This window comes from Brachypodium distachyon, chromosome 3 (assembly GCF_000005505.3).
Source record: "Brachypodium distachyon strain Bd21 chromosome 3, Brachypodium_distachyon_v3.0, whole genome shotgun sequence".
NCBI lineage: Eukaryota > Viridiplantae > Streptophyta > Magnoliopsida > Poales > Poaceae > Brachypodium > Brachypodium distachyon.
The window spans coordinates 8,336,304-8,354,039 of record NC_016133.3 but is presented as its reverse complement, the minus strand read 5'-3'; the positions used below and the strand labels follow the sequence as shown (position 1 = coordinate 8,354,039).

Sequence of the window (17,736 nt, the reverse complement as noted above, 5' to 3'; positions counted from 1 at the left end):
CTCTTGTTAGCCTCTAAAATTTAAACTTGGATTGTACCAAAATTGGTGGAGTATTTCAAACGGAGAGCCGTCGAAATCAGAGGAAGAATCATCCGTTCTTCTGCCAAAATTCGGGGGCGCAAAAACAGAAGGAAATAATGGAAGTTAGAATAACTAATAAATGCATAAAATATTTCAGATTCAAAAAAACTGCGAAGAGACCAAAGCCTCCATTGCCTTTAGCTTCTTCTCCCCCAACCTCCACCTCCTCCTCACCCTCTTCGATCCCTCAAATCTCACAAAGATTTCACCTTTCCTTATCTCTTCTCCTTCCGGATTCCGACCTGTCTTAATCTCTGCGTTTCCGACGCAAATTTGGCCTCTTGGGCATGATCCCTCGACTTGCTCCATTGTTTTTTGCCTCCTGGTTTGCGCTGCTTCCTGAAATTGGACGAGTCCATGAACTCGCCCTGTTCTGGAGCTCTTGATCCAATCCCTCCCAATTCCTGGAGCTCGAGCTGGGAGATTCGGCTCTGAGCCTCGAGGCGTGGTGGTCTCGGTCCGGGATTGCACACCCTGCCGTGGGATTTTGCTATCGGTGACCTAATTCGGTGGGCATTCTGGATTGGTGATGGAGCAAGAGAAGCAGCCGCCGCCGCCGCCGAACCATCAGCCCAAGCCGGTTGTTCCAGCCGCTGCGGGCGGGATGAAGGCGCCGGTGGTGGCGCCGCAGCAGCAGAAGCCAGCGGCTCCGGTGCCGAGGCCGTGGCCCGTGGCCTTCACCCCGATGTGAGCAAGCTCCCTGCTTAGAATTTTAACTCCGTTTTGGTGTATTTGCATGTGGATTTGTTCTTTTCTTCCAGTCAAGGATATAGTTCAGTTTACGTTTTCCAAATCGTGTTGCTTGTGGTATCGTTCTGTTTAAATGAGTTGGTGGCATCGGAATTCAATTCTTTTAACTGAATTTGAGGACTGATAAGTATACGTTCAATTATCTCATATGTAGTAACACTCTTTGTTATTGATTTTTTTGAGAAATATGTTATTGTTATTATAAGAATTTCTAAGCTGATAAGAGAATAATTAGCTTAGATTAAATTTTAGAGTTGGATACTCTGGCATGGCTCACCATGTTGTGTAATCTATACAGATATGCATGTACATAATTATATTAATCTTGTGAAAGGTAAGTGAGACTGATTTAGTTGTAGGCTATTGCACTTTGCACTTGGTGAGTATTGAAGCTTAGCATTTTCATACGTGAAGCTGTGGATGTGTTGTTGGAAATGTATGTTATTTATCATAGTTTCGCATGTTAATTCTGTCGGTTGTTATCAGCGAAACAATGGAGTTTCTGTAGGTTTCTTAATTGGATCTTACACCTCAGATCACAATTGAAAGGGCATATCCGGTTTAAAAGATAGAATAGATAATGGTGTTCTGCTACAATACTGTCATACTCCTAGTTCCCCTTTATTTGTGATCTGATTATTTTTTCAATAATTTGTTCCATCCACCATTCATTTTTGTTTCGACAACTGGTTGTTTGACATTTTTCCTGGAACTTGTTAATTGTTAGAGACACTTCGGTTACCAAAAAACAATTTTCAGCTCTTTTTCAAAATAAATTACTATTACTCATTGTCTATATAACAAAAGAACAAGTTTGTCCCTCATGTATGATTCTTCTGCCTTGGAAAGAAAATCAGGAGTGTATACTTGGAAGATGTTTCTTACTAACCAAGTGTACTTTTATTTGCCCAGGAAGCCTGCTGCTGAAGTAAAGAATGTTACCCCAAAGAAAAGGAAGCACTGTAACTGTAAGAATTCACGATGTTTGAAGCTGTGAGTACTATTTTCCTCTGCCCATGCATTTTCTTGTTAACAACACAAAGCAAATGTACTATTGGAAAAAAACAGAATAATGGGCATTCTTACATTGCTATTAAAATCAGGCTCGCTATCAATGGTTAACAAGATGTGTGCTCAGTTAACTGTTTAGTACTCTCTTAAGATTTTCTTTTTTTAGGATTGTCCTAAGAGTATTGCAAAGAGCTCAAATAGGATGAGAAATAGGTTGCTGTATTTATATGCACTAGCGTGTGTTATCATTAGCGGTACATTCGTGCCAAACTAGCTATATTATATGCACTAGCGTGAGTTATCGTTGAACAGATCAGAATTTATGTTGGGTTCATAGGAGATGACTATTGCTAATCATCGGGTCATGTTTTATTTCCTTTTGCACTTTCAGTTTTCCTGCACTCTGTAAAACAAGCAGTACCTTCAAGTTTGCAGAGTTTGTAACCAGTTGATCATTTTTTTGTGAATACACATTAATGATGAAACATCCTATTATTGCTTATTGAAGGTAAACTCGCTAACTTGATATTTATTTGTTAGGTATTGTGAGTGTTTTGCAGCACGTGTAAGTTGCGATGGTTGTAATTGTTCAAATTGTGGAAACAACAGTGAGAACGAAAAAATCAGGAAGGGAGCTATTGAAGCGACTCTCCTCCGTAACCCACTTGCTTTTCAGCCTAAAATTGAAAATGGCCCAAGTACAGTCAATGTTCGAAAGGTACTTTCCTCCAATAAAATTGTTTGATAAATGCTGGTTGAACTTATGAACTACATGTAATATATTATGTACACTAGTTAATAACCTCTAGTAATAGTTCATGTGCTCTTTATATCTCTTACTCAGCATGCAAATTATTGTAATTTTTGCTGTCAAACATTTTTCTGCTAACTATCAGCGGAATAGAAAAATATATTTCCAAAAGATGTAGTACTAAAAGTTGAAATTGGAGTATTTAGATGACACATTAACTTGAACTTGTTTGCCTCCGCGATCTCTAATTACTCTTTTGTTGCTATCAGAGCTAAAAATTATGATAGCATCCCTGAGGTGTTACATAACATCAAGTCAGGCTTTTCTCTGACCGATGAATTTGTTGTGTATATTTACTACGCTGTAGTGTGCTTAAAGCTCAGGGGCATATATCTGATTATTCCACTCAGCAAGACAGTTAGCATGTCGTTTATATGTCCACATTTAGCTTTTCACCTACTTTGTATCCCTTACCAATTATTCTGAACTGATGTTTATCTTCTGCCCGTCCAATTGAATTACTATATTGTGCAGCCACAATGTTACTGAACTTAATTGGCAGTAAAGTCTCATTTTCATTACACTATACGTACTCTCCTGCCTTTGGTCACTACCTTTTCTGTGTAGAATTTAGAAAGATTTATAAAAGTATAACAAGATAAAAGTATTCTTGACAAAAAATCTAGTAATAACATTAGGATGTGGCAAATTCATGTAACTTTTTATATATTGGTGGTCAAAGTTCTATAGCATGGACCCATTGGATTCTAAAATGAAATACAAGAAAGGACGGAGTTAGCACTTCATTGCCTCTTATACTAATCCCTACTTTATTTTACTTTTTCATGCTTTATCCTTAAATAAACACATTTTTCTTGTGCTTCAGTCGCATATGTTTGAACAATCTTACTTGACTATCAGGATAATTCTGGAGCAGTACCTCTTCGACCAAAGCACAATAAAGGCTGTCATTGCAAGAAGTCAGGATGCTTAAAGAAGTACTGTGAATGCTTCCAAGCGAATATCCTTTGCTCCAAAAACTGTAGATGTATGGACTGTAAGAACTTTGAAGGAAGTGAAGAAAGACGAGCTTTAGTTCAAGGGGACAATACATCTGATAGAAATAACATTCAGCAAGCAGCTAATACCGCTCTGAATGGTGCCATCGGATCCTCAGGGTACAAATGTTCTCCAGCGCGTAGAAAAATATCTCAAGAAGATTCACTATCAGAAATGCAATTTCAACAGGTATGCTCCAAAGGAGTTGGCTGCTTGTTTGAATTTGAGTTTAGTAAGGAATTTGACTGAATACTGAGTATTGAGGAATTTTATTGAGTTATGTGTTTACTTTATAATCCCTTCTCTTATTTTCTTTCTTCTTCGAGAAAACGCAAAGCTTGCGTCTCGATGCATTAATAGAAGAAAATAATATGTACAAGCCAAAGAAAGGGCTAACACTCGCAGTTGCAACTCAACACATTTCTCTTCTTTGGATGGATGGGAAAAAAAATCAGCTGTTTCATTCTTGTTGTCACTTTTATTGCCACATTTTTTTTACTAAAGCTCATCACTGTAGTGTTTTCTGACTCAAAACTTTTGTGACTGTTCTTGTGTGCTAGGTGAATCTTTCAGATGTTTCACAGCTTACACCTTCTTGCACAGGATTTGGAGGGCATAACGGTTGTTATTCCCAAAGTAATTCGTCTAAAATGATTTACAGGTAATTGAGATAAAAAATTTATCAAATAACTGAGTACAGGAAATTGGTCCATTGCCCAATTAAATGATGCAGAGGTAGTTCAATTGCCAAAATACTCTAGAGATGGACTATCAAAACATGTAATCCCATTGTTTTTACAGCGTTAGCTTCCTGTAACTAGTGCATTTCAGATGGCCCATTCCACATAATTGACACAGTACTTTCTTGGGTTCAGCTATAAAGTTGAAAAAGAAGCATATTTAATTTAAACACAAGTATATTTGCATAAACAATTACAATGATGATCTTCTCCCTATTTATTACTCCCTCCGATCCATAAAAAGTGTCGCTCATTTTATACTAAGTTAGTACAAATTTTGTACTAAGCGGGCGACACTTTTTATGGATCGCAGAGAGTACATGTGCTTGTATCATCTTTTGATGAAATGCATTATTCTCAGGTCTCCACTAGCAAACACTATCCATCTTAGTGATGTCAATGATCTAGTCAAGCATGTGGTGATTGCATGCAGAAAGGCAGCAGAAGCATTTCCCACAATAGCTGGTAATGTTTTATCTTCTTTCTGTTTTGTTAAATTATTCAGAAAGCCTGAGTTTGGAATAAACATTAGTGTTATGTGAACCAGGCATTGGCAATAAGAAATAAGTTTTAGATAAACACTGTGCACTTTTTCCTTTTGTTTTGAACGAAGAAGAAACAATGACAGTCATCCATGTTTATTAATCAGCAGAATTTGCAGATAGTTTGCAGGTTGCTATTTGTATTTGCTTTCCCACTACAGTTTTTTTTTCCGAGGAGTTTTCCCACTACAGTTTGCTTCCACATGTTTATCTTAATATGGTGCAAGTGCTGCGCACCAATGGGGATCAAATAATCTAACAGACCATAACGACAAGGTGAACATGAAGATGTGTCGATACCATTGAATGTTCCAAACAACAGAAATAATAAAATTATGTCAGTGCAAGAGCTAAAACAATAATGCCACCCTGATGTCTTGTGCTCGTTTTCATGGGAAGTTCAATTAGGATCATATCATTATCTGAGATCAATATGGCATGCATCTGATACAGCATGCGTGAGTGGACATAACAGACATGAGGGCACCTCCTTCATATTCAAAGTTTGGATCGTGGCATATCCCTCTTTCATGAAAGGAAGAGCTTAATGAATAGAGTAAACTGTACTTTGGACCAGGTATTCTACTCAGTTGCAAGTTACACCAGATTTTGTGAAAATAACCAACCAAACCAGATATTGTTACCATAAGGTTTGAACAGGGCCAGGGTAGAAGAAACCAAACCACTTTGTTGACTTAGGCCCAGGTGTCAAGTGCCACATGGATGCAATCTCACTCCTCACTTCCATGTTTGTGCCACCTCACTCAAGCTCTTAATTTAGTTGTTGTACCTTAGTACGAAATGGCTTATTAATTTCCAAGATTTGATGCCAATTAGGTGCTAATTAGACTTGCATTGTTTCAATTTGGAGTTGGGACACAAGCTTGCTTATTTTATGTGTTAGTGGATCCTTAATTATATTGCATACTTCTAATAGTGTGACAAAACTTCAATTACCATCACTAATAGACATTTTATAGAGTTGGTATCAATTTGAATACTACAGTGTATAGTTTGCTTGAGTGGCACAAGCGTCGCACTTGGCACCTGCGGAAAGGGCTTAGTCACTTTGTTTTTAGGACATAGCAGTTTTATTACCCCCGGCCTTTGCACAAGATGCATACAGCCTAAAGTTTGTTACAAGGTTTTTATAACAAACACAAAGACTTCTTTGAAAGCTAGAGAAGGCACTCCCCAAAACCAAACTACAAGCTTAGGAGTCTATAGCTTGCATGCCATCCAAGCTTTGTGGCACGTGGCACCTGTGGACGGGGCTTAGTCACTAAATCGGCGGTCTTTTTTTTTATCTTGATCTGGTTCGAACCTGATGGTAACACTATCTTGTCATGTTTCAAATCATAACTGAGGTAAGAATACATAATACCTTCGGTCAAAAAAAAAGAATACATAATACCTGGTCCAATGTGCAATTAATATGGTGATTGCTGTCACTCTAGAGTCTAGATGGTTGTTTAACTCCAGTTTTTTGCTTATGTCCACAGACAATAAAGGGGTGGAGGTGGAAGTTGAGAAGGAATTTCATGCAAATTATGGCTTAAATAATAATAGGAGCAAAGTGCAAGACTTGAAGGAAGCTTCTCCAATGGACATCCATAGCAAAGCCTGTACAGATCAGCATAATGTTGATCCCAGGCCTGCATCTCCAGGAACACAAGCACTAATGTGTGATGAGCAAGACACTTCGTTTGGAAATGATATTTATAGAAGTTCATTTGCGGCGACGTCATGTGATAAGAATATTTCCGAGATAAATGCTTTGCAAGAAAACCTAGTATTGACAGGGTTCCGGGACTACCTCCGTGTTCTTATCACACGTGGAAAAATAAATGGTGAGTAGAACTTAATTGAAAATGTGCCATGTTCAGTTTATTACTCACATTCATTTAACTTATTCTGTGATGACACGCTTGAAGTGCAAACTATCAGGTCAAAATTTGAAATTGCATGCTTCAGACAGCAATTAACATAAAAATAATCCCTGAATAAAATTGATAAGGTAGGTCTTAGTTCATTAAGAATCTGTTCAAAGTTTAAGGTTCAAATACATTTTTTGTTAGTATAGATGGATTTTCTTTAAGAGATGTTTGATGAATTAAGAACTAACTCCTTATGATTTGGTGTCTGAACCAAGAACGATTTAAAATTTTCACCAAATGAACATTTATTTTTGTGAGGATCAAGTGAACATTTTTCTGTGGGGATCAAATGAATATTTTCATTTGATAAAGGCTACCATACATTGAAGGGAGTGTTAGAAAAATGATGGGACTATTAAAGTACTAAATTTAAATAAACCTTCCATAAATACACAATAGACAGAATTTGATCTTGAACGCTCTCTTATTACTTTTGGTGCTTATTGATCAAATGCAGGTATATTTATGTGAAAAATTGTTTTACTACTGATTACTACTAAATATAAGAAGTCTATGCTTTTCCATGTTGCACCTTTGGTCTTTTGGCATAACCACCTAAGGCGCCATGTATAAGTAGAAGCTGGCACTTCTGATAAACAAGCTTTGTAGTTTCTACTTATCCTTACTGGATGAATGTGTCGTTGGCTAAGTTGGAGAATGAACTTTTTTGTTGGGGATAAACTTGACAATCTAACATTTATGCCAATGTCACAGAAGCCAAATCTTCATCAGAGGCAGCCATGGAGCTGAATGCCCAGAGGTATCATGGAGCAACACCTGTTTTCCACCCTGTAAAAGCTGAAGAAAATTATATTTCTTCTAATGGTCCTGAAACCCTTAGGAATACTGGAATGCCTGTACCAAATGATGAACAAAAGTAAAGAGTCGAAGTTAAGACTAGGTACAAATTTTAGCTGCTTCAAGTCGCCATGTTATAAATGATCACCTCTGTGCATAGATGGATAAAGATAGATAATATAGTCCCTCTTGCCATTCTGGCAACTGGTGTTGTAAGAGCAATCATTCATGAGGTGTAGCCAGCAACGATTTTCCTGCTACTCATGCATTTGTTAATTTAATCAACTGTATGTTGTTTTACCTTGAGCAGTGGGATATTGTGAAAAAGCTGATGCTCATTTGTTATGTACTATCCATAATATTCTTCAGAATATGTAGCGGGGTCTATATGCATAGATTTGATTATATTTGAAACCGAGAAGATGTTGTATCTGCACAAGTTTGATTCTCCATGGTAATAACAACAGCAGCCCTGTTGTTACACTTTGGTGTCAAGGGTTTGGCTCGCTTGCATATTTGTGTGTCGAACATGATCCCCACTTATGTCCTGGAAAAGGATATGCGTATCCCTTATTCTACTCTTTATTAAAGTACATAAATACTCCCTATCTCAAATAAGTGATGTTCATGTCACTTATTTTGGGACGGAGGGAGTAAACAAAACGACATTGAAACAAATGTGGGCCATTTACTCGTTCAAGTAAATTTCAAGACGCAAGGCCCAGCCTGTGGTTAGGCTAGATTGAGGAAGAGCAAGGGCATGATATCTAAATGATATACTGATTTAGCAAGCTACCAATAATGATCAGCTCTTGCTTTTTCCACCTTCGCTATTTCCCCGATGGCACGGTAGCCGCCGGCCGACGCTTCATTGATATCTTGATTTTCTTTTCCCTGAAATTTGGTGCGAAGCATTATACTCCAGTTTGGGACAAGCGTGGCTTGCTTGCTTGCTTGTGCATACTGCTTGCTACATGTGTGTGAATCGAAAGGCGAAGACTGACTGGATCCGGCTATCAGGCCAAACCTCGTGGTACCACAGGTGGCGGACCTAGCTAAGAAATTCAGAGTGGTCCAACAGTAATATTAATCATGAAAATCAATTTTTTTTTCTATTTTGTGAGTGCTATTGATATGATCATGAAGGGTCCCAAAATCCTAGGATGGTTCAGGGACCACCCTGGCCACCCCCTAGATCTGCCACTGAGTACCACCGACGGTACCTACACCATCGTGCTGACCAACAACGTGTCACTTTCTTTTTTCCTTAATACTCTGCTATGTGAGTGAGAAAAAAAAGGTATGTAGTGTGCCTCGTACAAAGAATAGAGAGAAACAAAGAAAAGAAAAGTTGCCAGGTGGTCCCATCCAAAAGAAAAGAGAGAGACACAAGTAGTATTTTTCTCTTAATCACTCTCTTTAGTACAAGACACATTAAAATAATTTGATGACCCCACATATTAGTAGACTTGTGTGCAGAATGAGTGGCTCACATGATGGGGGTAGATACCACCAGTGGTACCGCCTCCGCTTTAGTGTATGGGCGAACCGTGCAGTCTCATGTGGAATTTCTTCGTGCTATAGCACATCATGAACGTACGCACGGATGTACAATGTGCTAACCGGTTAAGTGCCATGGCCTGCCGTGCTGTGAAGACCGATACAGACTTTTGTCATTGTTGTACTAGCTCTAGTGTAATTGCGAAACGATTGAACTGACGCCACCTTAAACATAGACATAGGCATTGGGCAGCCACAATGATTTGTGGGACCCTAGTACCTACTTTGTTTTTAATAGTTGCTAGAAAGAACATTATTGGGAAATTTTAAGATTTATTTTAGAGTTGGTTTGAAGAACAAATTGTTGAATTTAATTTGAATTCAGCTTGGATCTTGTCCAAAATTTCTAGGTAAAAAAAAATACTTCCCCCGTCCCAAAATAAGTGATGTGAATTTGTACTTATTTTTTATTTCGGGATAGATGTAGTATATATACTTGACACTGCTAGAGAAGATATCTAGTGCTCCCAGGGTTTTAGGTGCTGCCAAACAATGTCATGCTCCGGAGCAACCTGGAACGTCCAATCTAGATCCAAAGGACGGAATTAGAACATTTGACAATTTTGCACTTGCCTCCTTAAGTTTTGTGTGAATCAACCCTCGCTACACTACTCTCTCTAATCATTTTTCTATTTCACACCTATAGGTTTTTATAGTGATTGGTGCTAACGAATTTTTATTGTCATGCCATTGAAATAATTGATGGTAACGAATTTTTCAAAAGACTTGCAATGAAATTTCAATGATGTATCAACGAAATAATTGCACGTTTGGATTTTTCAAAGGTGCTTCTGTTAAATTTCAATGAGATTCAATTGCACGCTTGGATTTTCAAATGGTGCATTTGTGAAATTTCAGTGAGGTTTTAACCGCACGTTCGAGTTTTCAATGGTGCATCTGTAAAATTTCAATGAGATTTCGATGAGACTTGTTTGAAATTCGATCGGTACGAAACAAAATCATGGATTTTCAATGTTATCTACAAAATTTCAATGAGATTTGTTTGAAATCCAAATCTTTGTAATCCAAAATTCCAAGCCACGGCACACCAAAATCTTTTGATCCAAAAATTGACATTTCAGCGGGGCGCCGGTGAGAAGCAGTGCGTGGGGCGCAGACTCCGGCGAGCCAAGCAGCAGCACGCGGCTCGAGGGCGAGGCAGATCCCGCCCCGATCCGGCCTGCCGGCAGAGGAACAACGGCGGGGAGGTCAGCCGAGCTCAGGCCGAGGGAGGCATTGTCGGCTGCCTGCGGGGAGGTCAGCAGCGGCCCGGCCCGATCTGGATCCTGCATGATCAAGTCGGCCGTGCGGCGGATCTCACCGGATCCTGGGGCGTGGGCGGCGTTGTGGAGCGTGCAGGCGACAGGGGATGGGCGCACGGCTGTTGAAGTATAAGTGAATTGCCTAGCCCCTTCCATCAGATCGGTCTTTTGGTTGCGTTGGCTAGCGCATGAAGCTCTTCATGGTATCAGAGCCAAGAGGTCTCGAGTTCGAGACCCGATGGAGCGGTGGAGCGCTCCCCATCGTCGTTGTCGTCGGCCGGCCACGCGGGGACAGTCGGCGACGCGTGGGGGTAGTCGGAAGGCGTAGGCGGCGGGCGGCGCGGGGGCAATTGGCGGCGTTGGTGGCCGGTCGCGAGGAGGGAGGGAGGCGGCCGGGTCGCGGGGAGGATGAGAGTCTGAGCGGGGAGCGAGAGAGAGGGGTGGGTGGGTGGGTGGGGGTGGGGAAATGATGGATTGACAGGGCTCTTTTTGCATATGTGATAGGTTGGGCTGAGGGATGTTTTTATGTTTTGATCTTGTCCATTGAATCAGATCGCAGCGGAGTATGGCAGCACCTTATGGGTCGGTAGGACCAGATCCGGACTTTGACGCTGCTAGTCATGGGTCGGGTGATGTACTACTTTAGGTAGGCGTTGGGCCGCCTGTTGACTGTTTGATCTTTTCCATTCGCGTGATTTCTCCCAGCACCAAGCTTCCCTCTGCTTCACTACCCCTTGTTTCCCTCCGATTTCTCCCAGCTCCAAGTTTCCACCCTCAGCTCGTTAGCCTTCTTTAATGCCATGACAAGTCTCTAGCAACCAAGCCGCAAAGGGAGACTGGGAGAGGGATTGGATTGCACCCGGCAACTGCACGCGCTGAGGATGGCCACCTTCAAAATGAGAAGCACCCCTCAAATTAAATCAAAAACAAAATACTGTTGCAACAAAAGGAAATTAAACTAAAAACAACAAAGCTGCTAGATGTATGCAACAAAGTAAGCTATGCAACACGCCAGTATGTAAACAATCTGTATTACTGTTTCAACAAAAGGACACATGAATCCAACAAAACTTTTCTACCTGTGCAGCAAATTGTGAAATTTGAATTCGACAAACATTCAAATCTATTATTCTTATGTAGTGCAACATCATACTGCAAACAAATCCCGAAATGATTTACAACAAAAATTACAAAAACGCAGAAGCAAAACAAAACAGTGCAGCAGCGAAAATGCATGTATATATGATGCGTCACCTGAAATGAAACTGTGTGTGGGGGTGGTCGATCCCCTAGTCTATATCTATACCTATCTAAAAATTACGTAAGGTTCCCTTCACCACGCGTTTTTGTTGCTGCATGTCGTCGTCGTTCGTCGAGTGCTTCGTCCCACCCCTGCGTCCCGTACCCCTTCATCGAAAAGAGAATCGCCCCCCTTTGTCTCCTCCTCCATATCGACCCAGGTGCACGCGTCCCCATCTCCTTCCTCCTCCTCACCCCCCCCCCCCCCTCCTTCCTCCAACGGCACGGGAGCAGCGGTGGTGGTGTGGGAGCAGCGGATCCGCCAGCGACGGCACGGGAGCAAGCAGAAGGCTGGATCCACTTCACCGCCCCCATCTTCGCAATCGCCCACACGCCACAGCTCCTTAACGGCGCGCCTGGACCTGGTGCCGGGTCGTATCTGATTGGATCGACGGGGCTGAGAGATGTGTGAGTCGGTGGAGCTCACGCTAGGCTCTTTGAGAAAAGGAAAAAAAAACTCATGTCTTTATATTTTTTTACTATGGTCGAATGAAACTATGCAATTACACTTTGCTTGTCAATCCCTTGACAAGAAGAGATAGTGAATATTACAAGATGTATCAGGGGAGCATGGGCATCTGCTGACTAGGATGCGATAATGGTATGATCAACCTGTCACGTTAGCGGTTGAACCCGATGAAACTGTTTTCAGAACTATGGTAAAGAGGTAAATATGTGCTTTCTATGTTTGTGGACTAGCGTGTAAGACAGTAAGTTTTAAGGACTCGGGCGTGGGTGCCAATGCGGTCACCAACTGGTATAAAATCTGCCATCTGGGTTGAAATGTCTGTAGCTCATCTGGCTGTGCGGTATGTCCATTTGGCTATGTTTAGAGCTAAAATTTTGGAGGAGGCGATTTGTTCGTCGATTTGGCTGTGGAAAAACGATATTGTTTCTAATAATCATTGCTTCGGCGGGAGAAGTAACGGGCAATGGTTACGCTTGCATGTATGCAGTGGAGTAAAGAGACAAGTGATAGCACCAATGAATGGAAAACTAAGAGAAAAAATGGTACTTAATGCACATTCAAAGTCCAAAGGGTATCCCCGTTCCGTGTGTACACCTGGAAGCTGCAAATTTTTAGTGAAAGAAGGCACCTCATTCTGTTTGACACGAAAAATACTTAAAAAATATCTCTCATGCGCCGGTGGAAATAAAATGAGGACGTGCCAGTGTACCTAAATACACAAATAAAACATAGGGGAATATGTATTTTATTAATCTCAGTTAGAGAAACAAAATTACAATTTCCCATAATGGAGTGCGCTTCGTGGCCTACAAGCGCAGCCAATATGACATGGGCGATCATGGTGTCTTCGTTCACGGGGCCTCGTAAAGCTCCCGATTAATTACTCCCGCGGGTCGAGCTGCAAGACACCTCCGATTAAGCTGCTGCAATGGTCGCTATCTTCAAGTCTTGTCTTCCCCGTGTGCTTGACGTAGACAGTGGCATTGTGGAGGCGAAGTGGAGAGGGGGAGCGGTACGCCATCGCTCCAGCGATGCTTAGCCATAGACCTCCAGCTTTGTCGTTGTCCGATGATGATGGTGTCTAAGCCTCGTCGGCTTAGACAGGATGGGTGGCCTTGCCTTGTCGGTGTCAGGCCTAGGTGTGAAATCATAGGTGATGTGTAACATTGGCAAGTGTTTTAGATGAAACATTGATGTGGATACTTTGGATAATATGGATATTTATGTGATGACATGTATCTTGTTTGGACTTAGTGCTTTGCTAGTGGTGTGCTGATCCATTAGTTTCTTATGTGAAAACATGGCATGAGTCGTGTGAAACTTACCCTGAGTCAAGTCGTGGACTTCTGGTCGTACTGGTTATTTGTGTGTTCGCTTTCAGGTGTGGCAGGAGCTAGAGGAACGTGGTCAATGACAGGATCGAGGGACGAAGCTTGGCAGAAGCTGAGGTCAAGGGATCAAGATCATGCGGGACGTTCGTGCAAAGGAACAATGAAAGTGAAGGCTACGATGATCAGGAAGGGCACCGGTTTGTCGTACGTTATTTATACCGGAGATGTACGGTATTGGAGATATTCGACACATGATGGTCGAGTTTTGAAGACACCACAAGAAGAGTTGATGGCATGGAGTGGCATTGACGTGACGACATGTAGGTCCAGCCGTGGCTGGATGAGAGCTGTTTAAAGATTAAACAGTAGCATCCTGAAGATGGCGTCCGATGGAAAAATGATCCACATGAAAGTTGTGCGCGTCGTCGAGAAGAACAACTTTGCTTTTGGAGTCATCTCAATCGAGGTCGTATGCGGGCTCCACGGGCAAAATACCGACCGGGATAGAGGAATTCGTGTTGGATTCAGACTCGGTTTAGAGTTGCGAATTTTCCCTTATAAATAGAGGGCGTCCTAGTTAGGGTTTCTAAAAGGATGCGAGGGAACTCAGAACTTTGAATATAGATCAATTCTTGGAGAGTTCTTGGATGCATGGTTGCATCTTTTGTAATCGATCGACATCGTTGCAATAAAGAGATTCGTTAGCGGTGTCATCTCTGTTCTTCTCGGATCTTCGTGGATTCTTCGTGCTAGATCTTTCTAACACTTTGGTGCAGGTTCATCACGAGTTCATAATACTTTTCTGCAGGTTTATCACGAGATCAAGTGAAGATTGCGATTAATTCATCTTTCTTGTTATTCCTCGAAATTGGTTTTAGATTAATTCTCGTAACTTTCTGTCAGCTGTTACTATTTTGATCATATCTTTTGATTGGTACGTCCGATTGAGCTGATTCTTCTTGCGTTGGTTAGATAATTTCAATACCTTTCTTTTTCATACTCATACGTATTTTTTGGTTCATCCAATCAAAAGTTACGTCTGTTTTACTATCACGGACAGAAAGGTAATTTAGGGTTTGAACTTTCAGAAAAAGTTTTAGTTTGTTTCCACGCAATCATTCACCCCCCTCTGATTGCCTATCTCAATCTCACACTAGGAATGTCTGCCTTACCGGTGTCGGACGGGATGACTTGCCAGCACCTCGTCGGTGCAAGCAAGTAACTGGTTACCTCATCGGAGAAGGACTAGTCGGTGGAGTAAAGCCTCGCCTCGTCGGCGCCTGGACGATGCTGGGGAACAATGTTGGCTTAGATGTTGGAGTAGACGGTCACGTGTCGATGATGTAGTCGGAGTTGGATAAATACGCATGGCAGGGCTTGGTTTTGACGTCGAGACGACTCAGTAGCATCATCGAGATGATGGAGGGGCACCCCAATCGAGCATCCACCGAAGTCCTACCGGCAGGAGTTGTTTGATAGCAAAGAGAGGGTGCTGCACAGCAGCAAGGATTTACCAAGTCCCATAGGTGTGCTGAAAAACGTGCCGGAAGACTGCCTACTAGCAGCCTCGGCGTCGGCGTCGCCGTCGCAGCTCGTGGGGTCGAAGGTCCACCTGAGGAGGCGACCTCGCAGCCAAGCGAAGCGGTCAGGCATCGGTGATGTCACGGCCCAATAGGGCCACAAAGCAGCAATGGCACCTCTGCCGTCGTAGCGCGTGTTAGGCAGACGCGCGGCGTCGTCTTCTTCAGCTGTAGGTGTTGGCGATCTCGCAATGTCGAAGTCGGCGGGCTGCACGTTGGCAGTCCCAACGGCCCAACAGCCACCATCTGGACGAGGATCCAGAAACAGGCCGACAAAACGCACGGCGACAGCCTCGGCAAGCTGGCCGTGACCAAGCGACCCAGCCACATGCGAAGATGCACAGCATAGAGAAAAAGAGAGAGGAGAAGAGAGATCAACCATGGTCCTCACCATTGGAGAAAGACGCCATCGACGCTTGCTGTGCTTGATCCAGCCCCTGGCCAGCTGCTGCTTGCTTTTGTAAGTGGATGTTTTTTGATGTTTGTATTTTGGATGTGAGAGTATACGTGCTCTTTTTACTTCTGGCCGATTGATGCCTTAGGCAAGTCGGGGGCGTTCTTCGCTTGCCGCCGACTTGGGCGCGTCGTCTCGCTGCCCTCTGCCTAGGACACGCGCGGCCGCCCTTACCTCATGGAGGAGGCTGCTGTGCACCGCCGCCGCCTGGGGCGCGTCCTCTTGCTGCCCGGTGCCTGGCCGGCTGGCCCTCGCCTTGGGCTCCACTGCCAGGTCACGCCCGCCTCCTTGTGGGCGCCTTCCGGCAAACAACATCACGACGCCGGTTGTTCCTGAGACAACAGAGAGAGCAGAGAGCACGGAGATGGATCAATTATACCTTGAATCCCTCAGCACGTAAGTGCTTCGTTTGCTTGAGTGAAGCTCAACACTTGCATGTTCTGGATGATAGGTTGAAGTAGCGTGATGGCCGACGGCCACGCCTACCTCGGTGAACGCCTCTCCAACACGAGGCGGATGATGGGTACGGCGCCAGTGTTCGGTATTGTCGATTTTGTTGGCGATCTCCATGTCTGCTGTGAAAGGGAAAGCATGAAGAGTAAAGAAGAGGCATTAGGGTTAATCCTCATCACCTTTAGGGGAGGTGGCTGCCATCAGCTTCACGTGAAGCTTTCATGTTCGTGTGTACAGGTGTAACAGGTCGTGTATGCGTCTCTCCTGTGTGCTTGGGTATTCTGCAGCCATGGAGTTATTCTGGCCCCCTGTACATGTGTGTGGCTTGCCGCCGCCGCGCCGCCATGGGCGCAGCATCGGCCCTCTGTCTGGGGCGCTGCCGCCCTGATCCTTCTCCGCGCCTCCCTGCGAGTGGTGGTTCCTCGTATATTGACAGCAGATGTAGAAGGGATTTTTGGAAAGAGAAGAGCACCGCCTCGCCTCAGGTCATACTAGGAAACTTCCATCCGTTGGGTGCAAGCAACAATCAATCAGCGCCTGTATTGTTGATATTTGTTTCCATGTTTCAGCAGCATTGGGGTTTTCCGTCGGGTGCAAGCTTAATTACCATGCGTATGTAGCGGCAAATCTTTACGCGCACGATCGGCCAGTGCAGCGTCTAGCAGCCCGCTCGTCCGAGCCTAGCCGGCCGATGTGATCTAATACAACAGCCCACCCGGCGCGCGTGTGCATGGACTAAAGATGTGTCGTGCTAGCAAGCTATATAGCCAGCTTGGGCTAATTAATTGTCTGGCCATTAGCCCATTAATCGTGTCATCTTATATCAGGAGTACGTACAGGAGCATTTACATATACTGATATACACGTACATGTATGATGCATATAGCGACCTGAACAGGACCACACCTTGTTGGCTCCATGCTTGATTTTCTTTTCAATCCACCGGAAGAGATTAGTGTACAAAATCTCGTCGAACACATTCAAAATTTAAGCAAGTTGTATCACCCCTTTAGATTCGAAGAATCAGAAATGCTTTATGCAGATCTCAGGTTATTCAAGGTTAAAATGGACAATTATTTTCGCCAAAACAAGGTAAGGATCAATTACAGCTAAATAAACATTAGGACGTGAGCAAAACATAGTACTGTTTGAAGGAAACAAAAGCGCAAAACAAGAGGAGAAAAAGGAATAAAGGAAAAAAAAAAGCTAATGGGTTCCGTGTCAAGAGAAACTCTAAATTTGAACTCTATGAGAGCACTGATAACAAAAATTGTAGGGTGTAATACTGCTATGCATGTGATTGCAAATTTACCTGTCTCAGCTGACTGCAGGTCAGCGCGGAACCAAACGAGCGTGCGCCGGCGACCGGCGCGATGTCCCACCGACATCCTCATGGCCGCGGTTCAACCCTCTTGTCTGCGGTCTGCCTTTTCAAAGTTCACCCTATTGGCAGGGGCTGGCATAGGATTTTGAGAGTGGCTTTCAAAATTGCAAATTATTTGCGTATCTAAACGAGTGATCGCTGAAGCATTGTCGGCTGCAGGGGCCGGCAGCGCAGTGCAAAGTGTGCAACTGCCGAACGGCGTGTGAGTGGAGCCGCGGCCCTCGCAGCCGGCTGCCGGCCAGGCAGGGCAGCGCCCAAAAGCGGGGACGTTGGGG

At 43.3% G+C, this 17,736-nt stretch overlaps 1 protein-coding gene across 1 annotated transcript; it reads left to right on the top strand.

Moving 5' to 3' along the window:
• Positions 1–179: 179 nt before the first annotated feature.
• Positions 180–8,074, top strand: LOC100845699 (protein tesmin/TSO1-like CXC 5). The gene is made up of 8 exons (XM_003571148.3): positions 180–768; positions 1,744–1,824; positions 2,383–2,560; positions 3,515–3,841; positions 4,213–4,313; positions 4,754–4,857; positions 6,437–6,784; positions 7,586–8,074. Exons 1-8 carry the CDS (start codon positions 611–613, stop codon positions 7,750–7,752), a joined length of 1,464 nt encoding a protein of 487 aa, XP_003571196.1. The 5' UTR covers positions 180–610; the 3' UTR covers positions 7,753–8,074.
• The last annotated feature ends 9,662 nt before the right edge of the window (positions 8,075–17,736 follow it).

Coding starts and splice junctions, on each gene's coding strand:
- LOC100845699 (XM_003571148.3), top strand. CDS start 611: ATGGAGCAAGAGAAGCAGCCGCCGCCGCCGCCGAACCATCAGCCCAAG. Junction 769..1,743: donor CCCGTGGCCTTCACCCCGAT/GTGAGCAAGCTC, acceptor TTATTTGCCCAG/GAAGCCTGCTGCTGAAGTAA. Junction 2,561..3,514: donor GTACAGTCAATGTTCGAAAG/GTACTTTCCTCC, acceptor CTTGACTATCAG/GATAATTCTGGAGCAGTACC.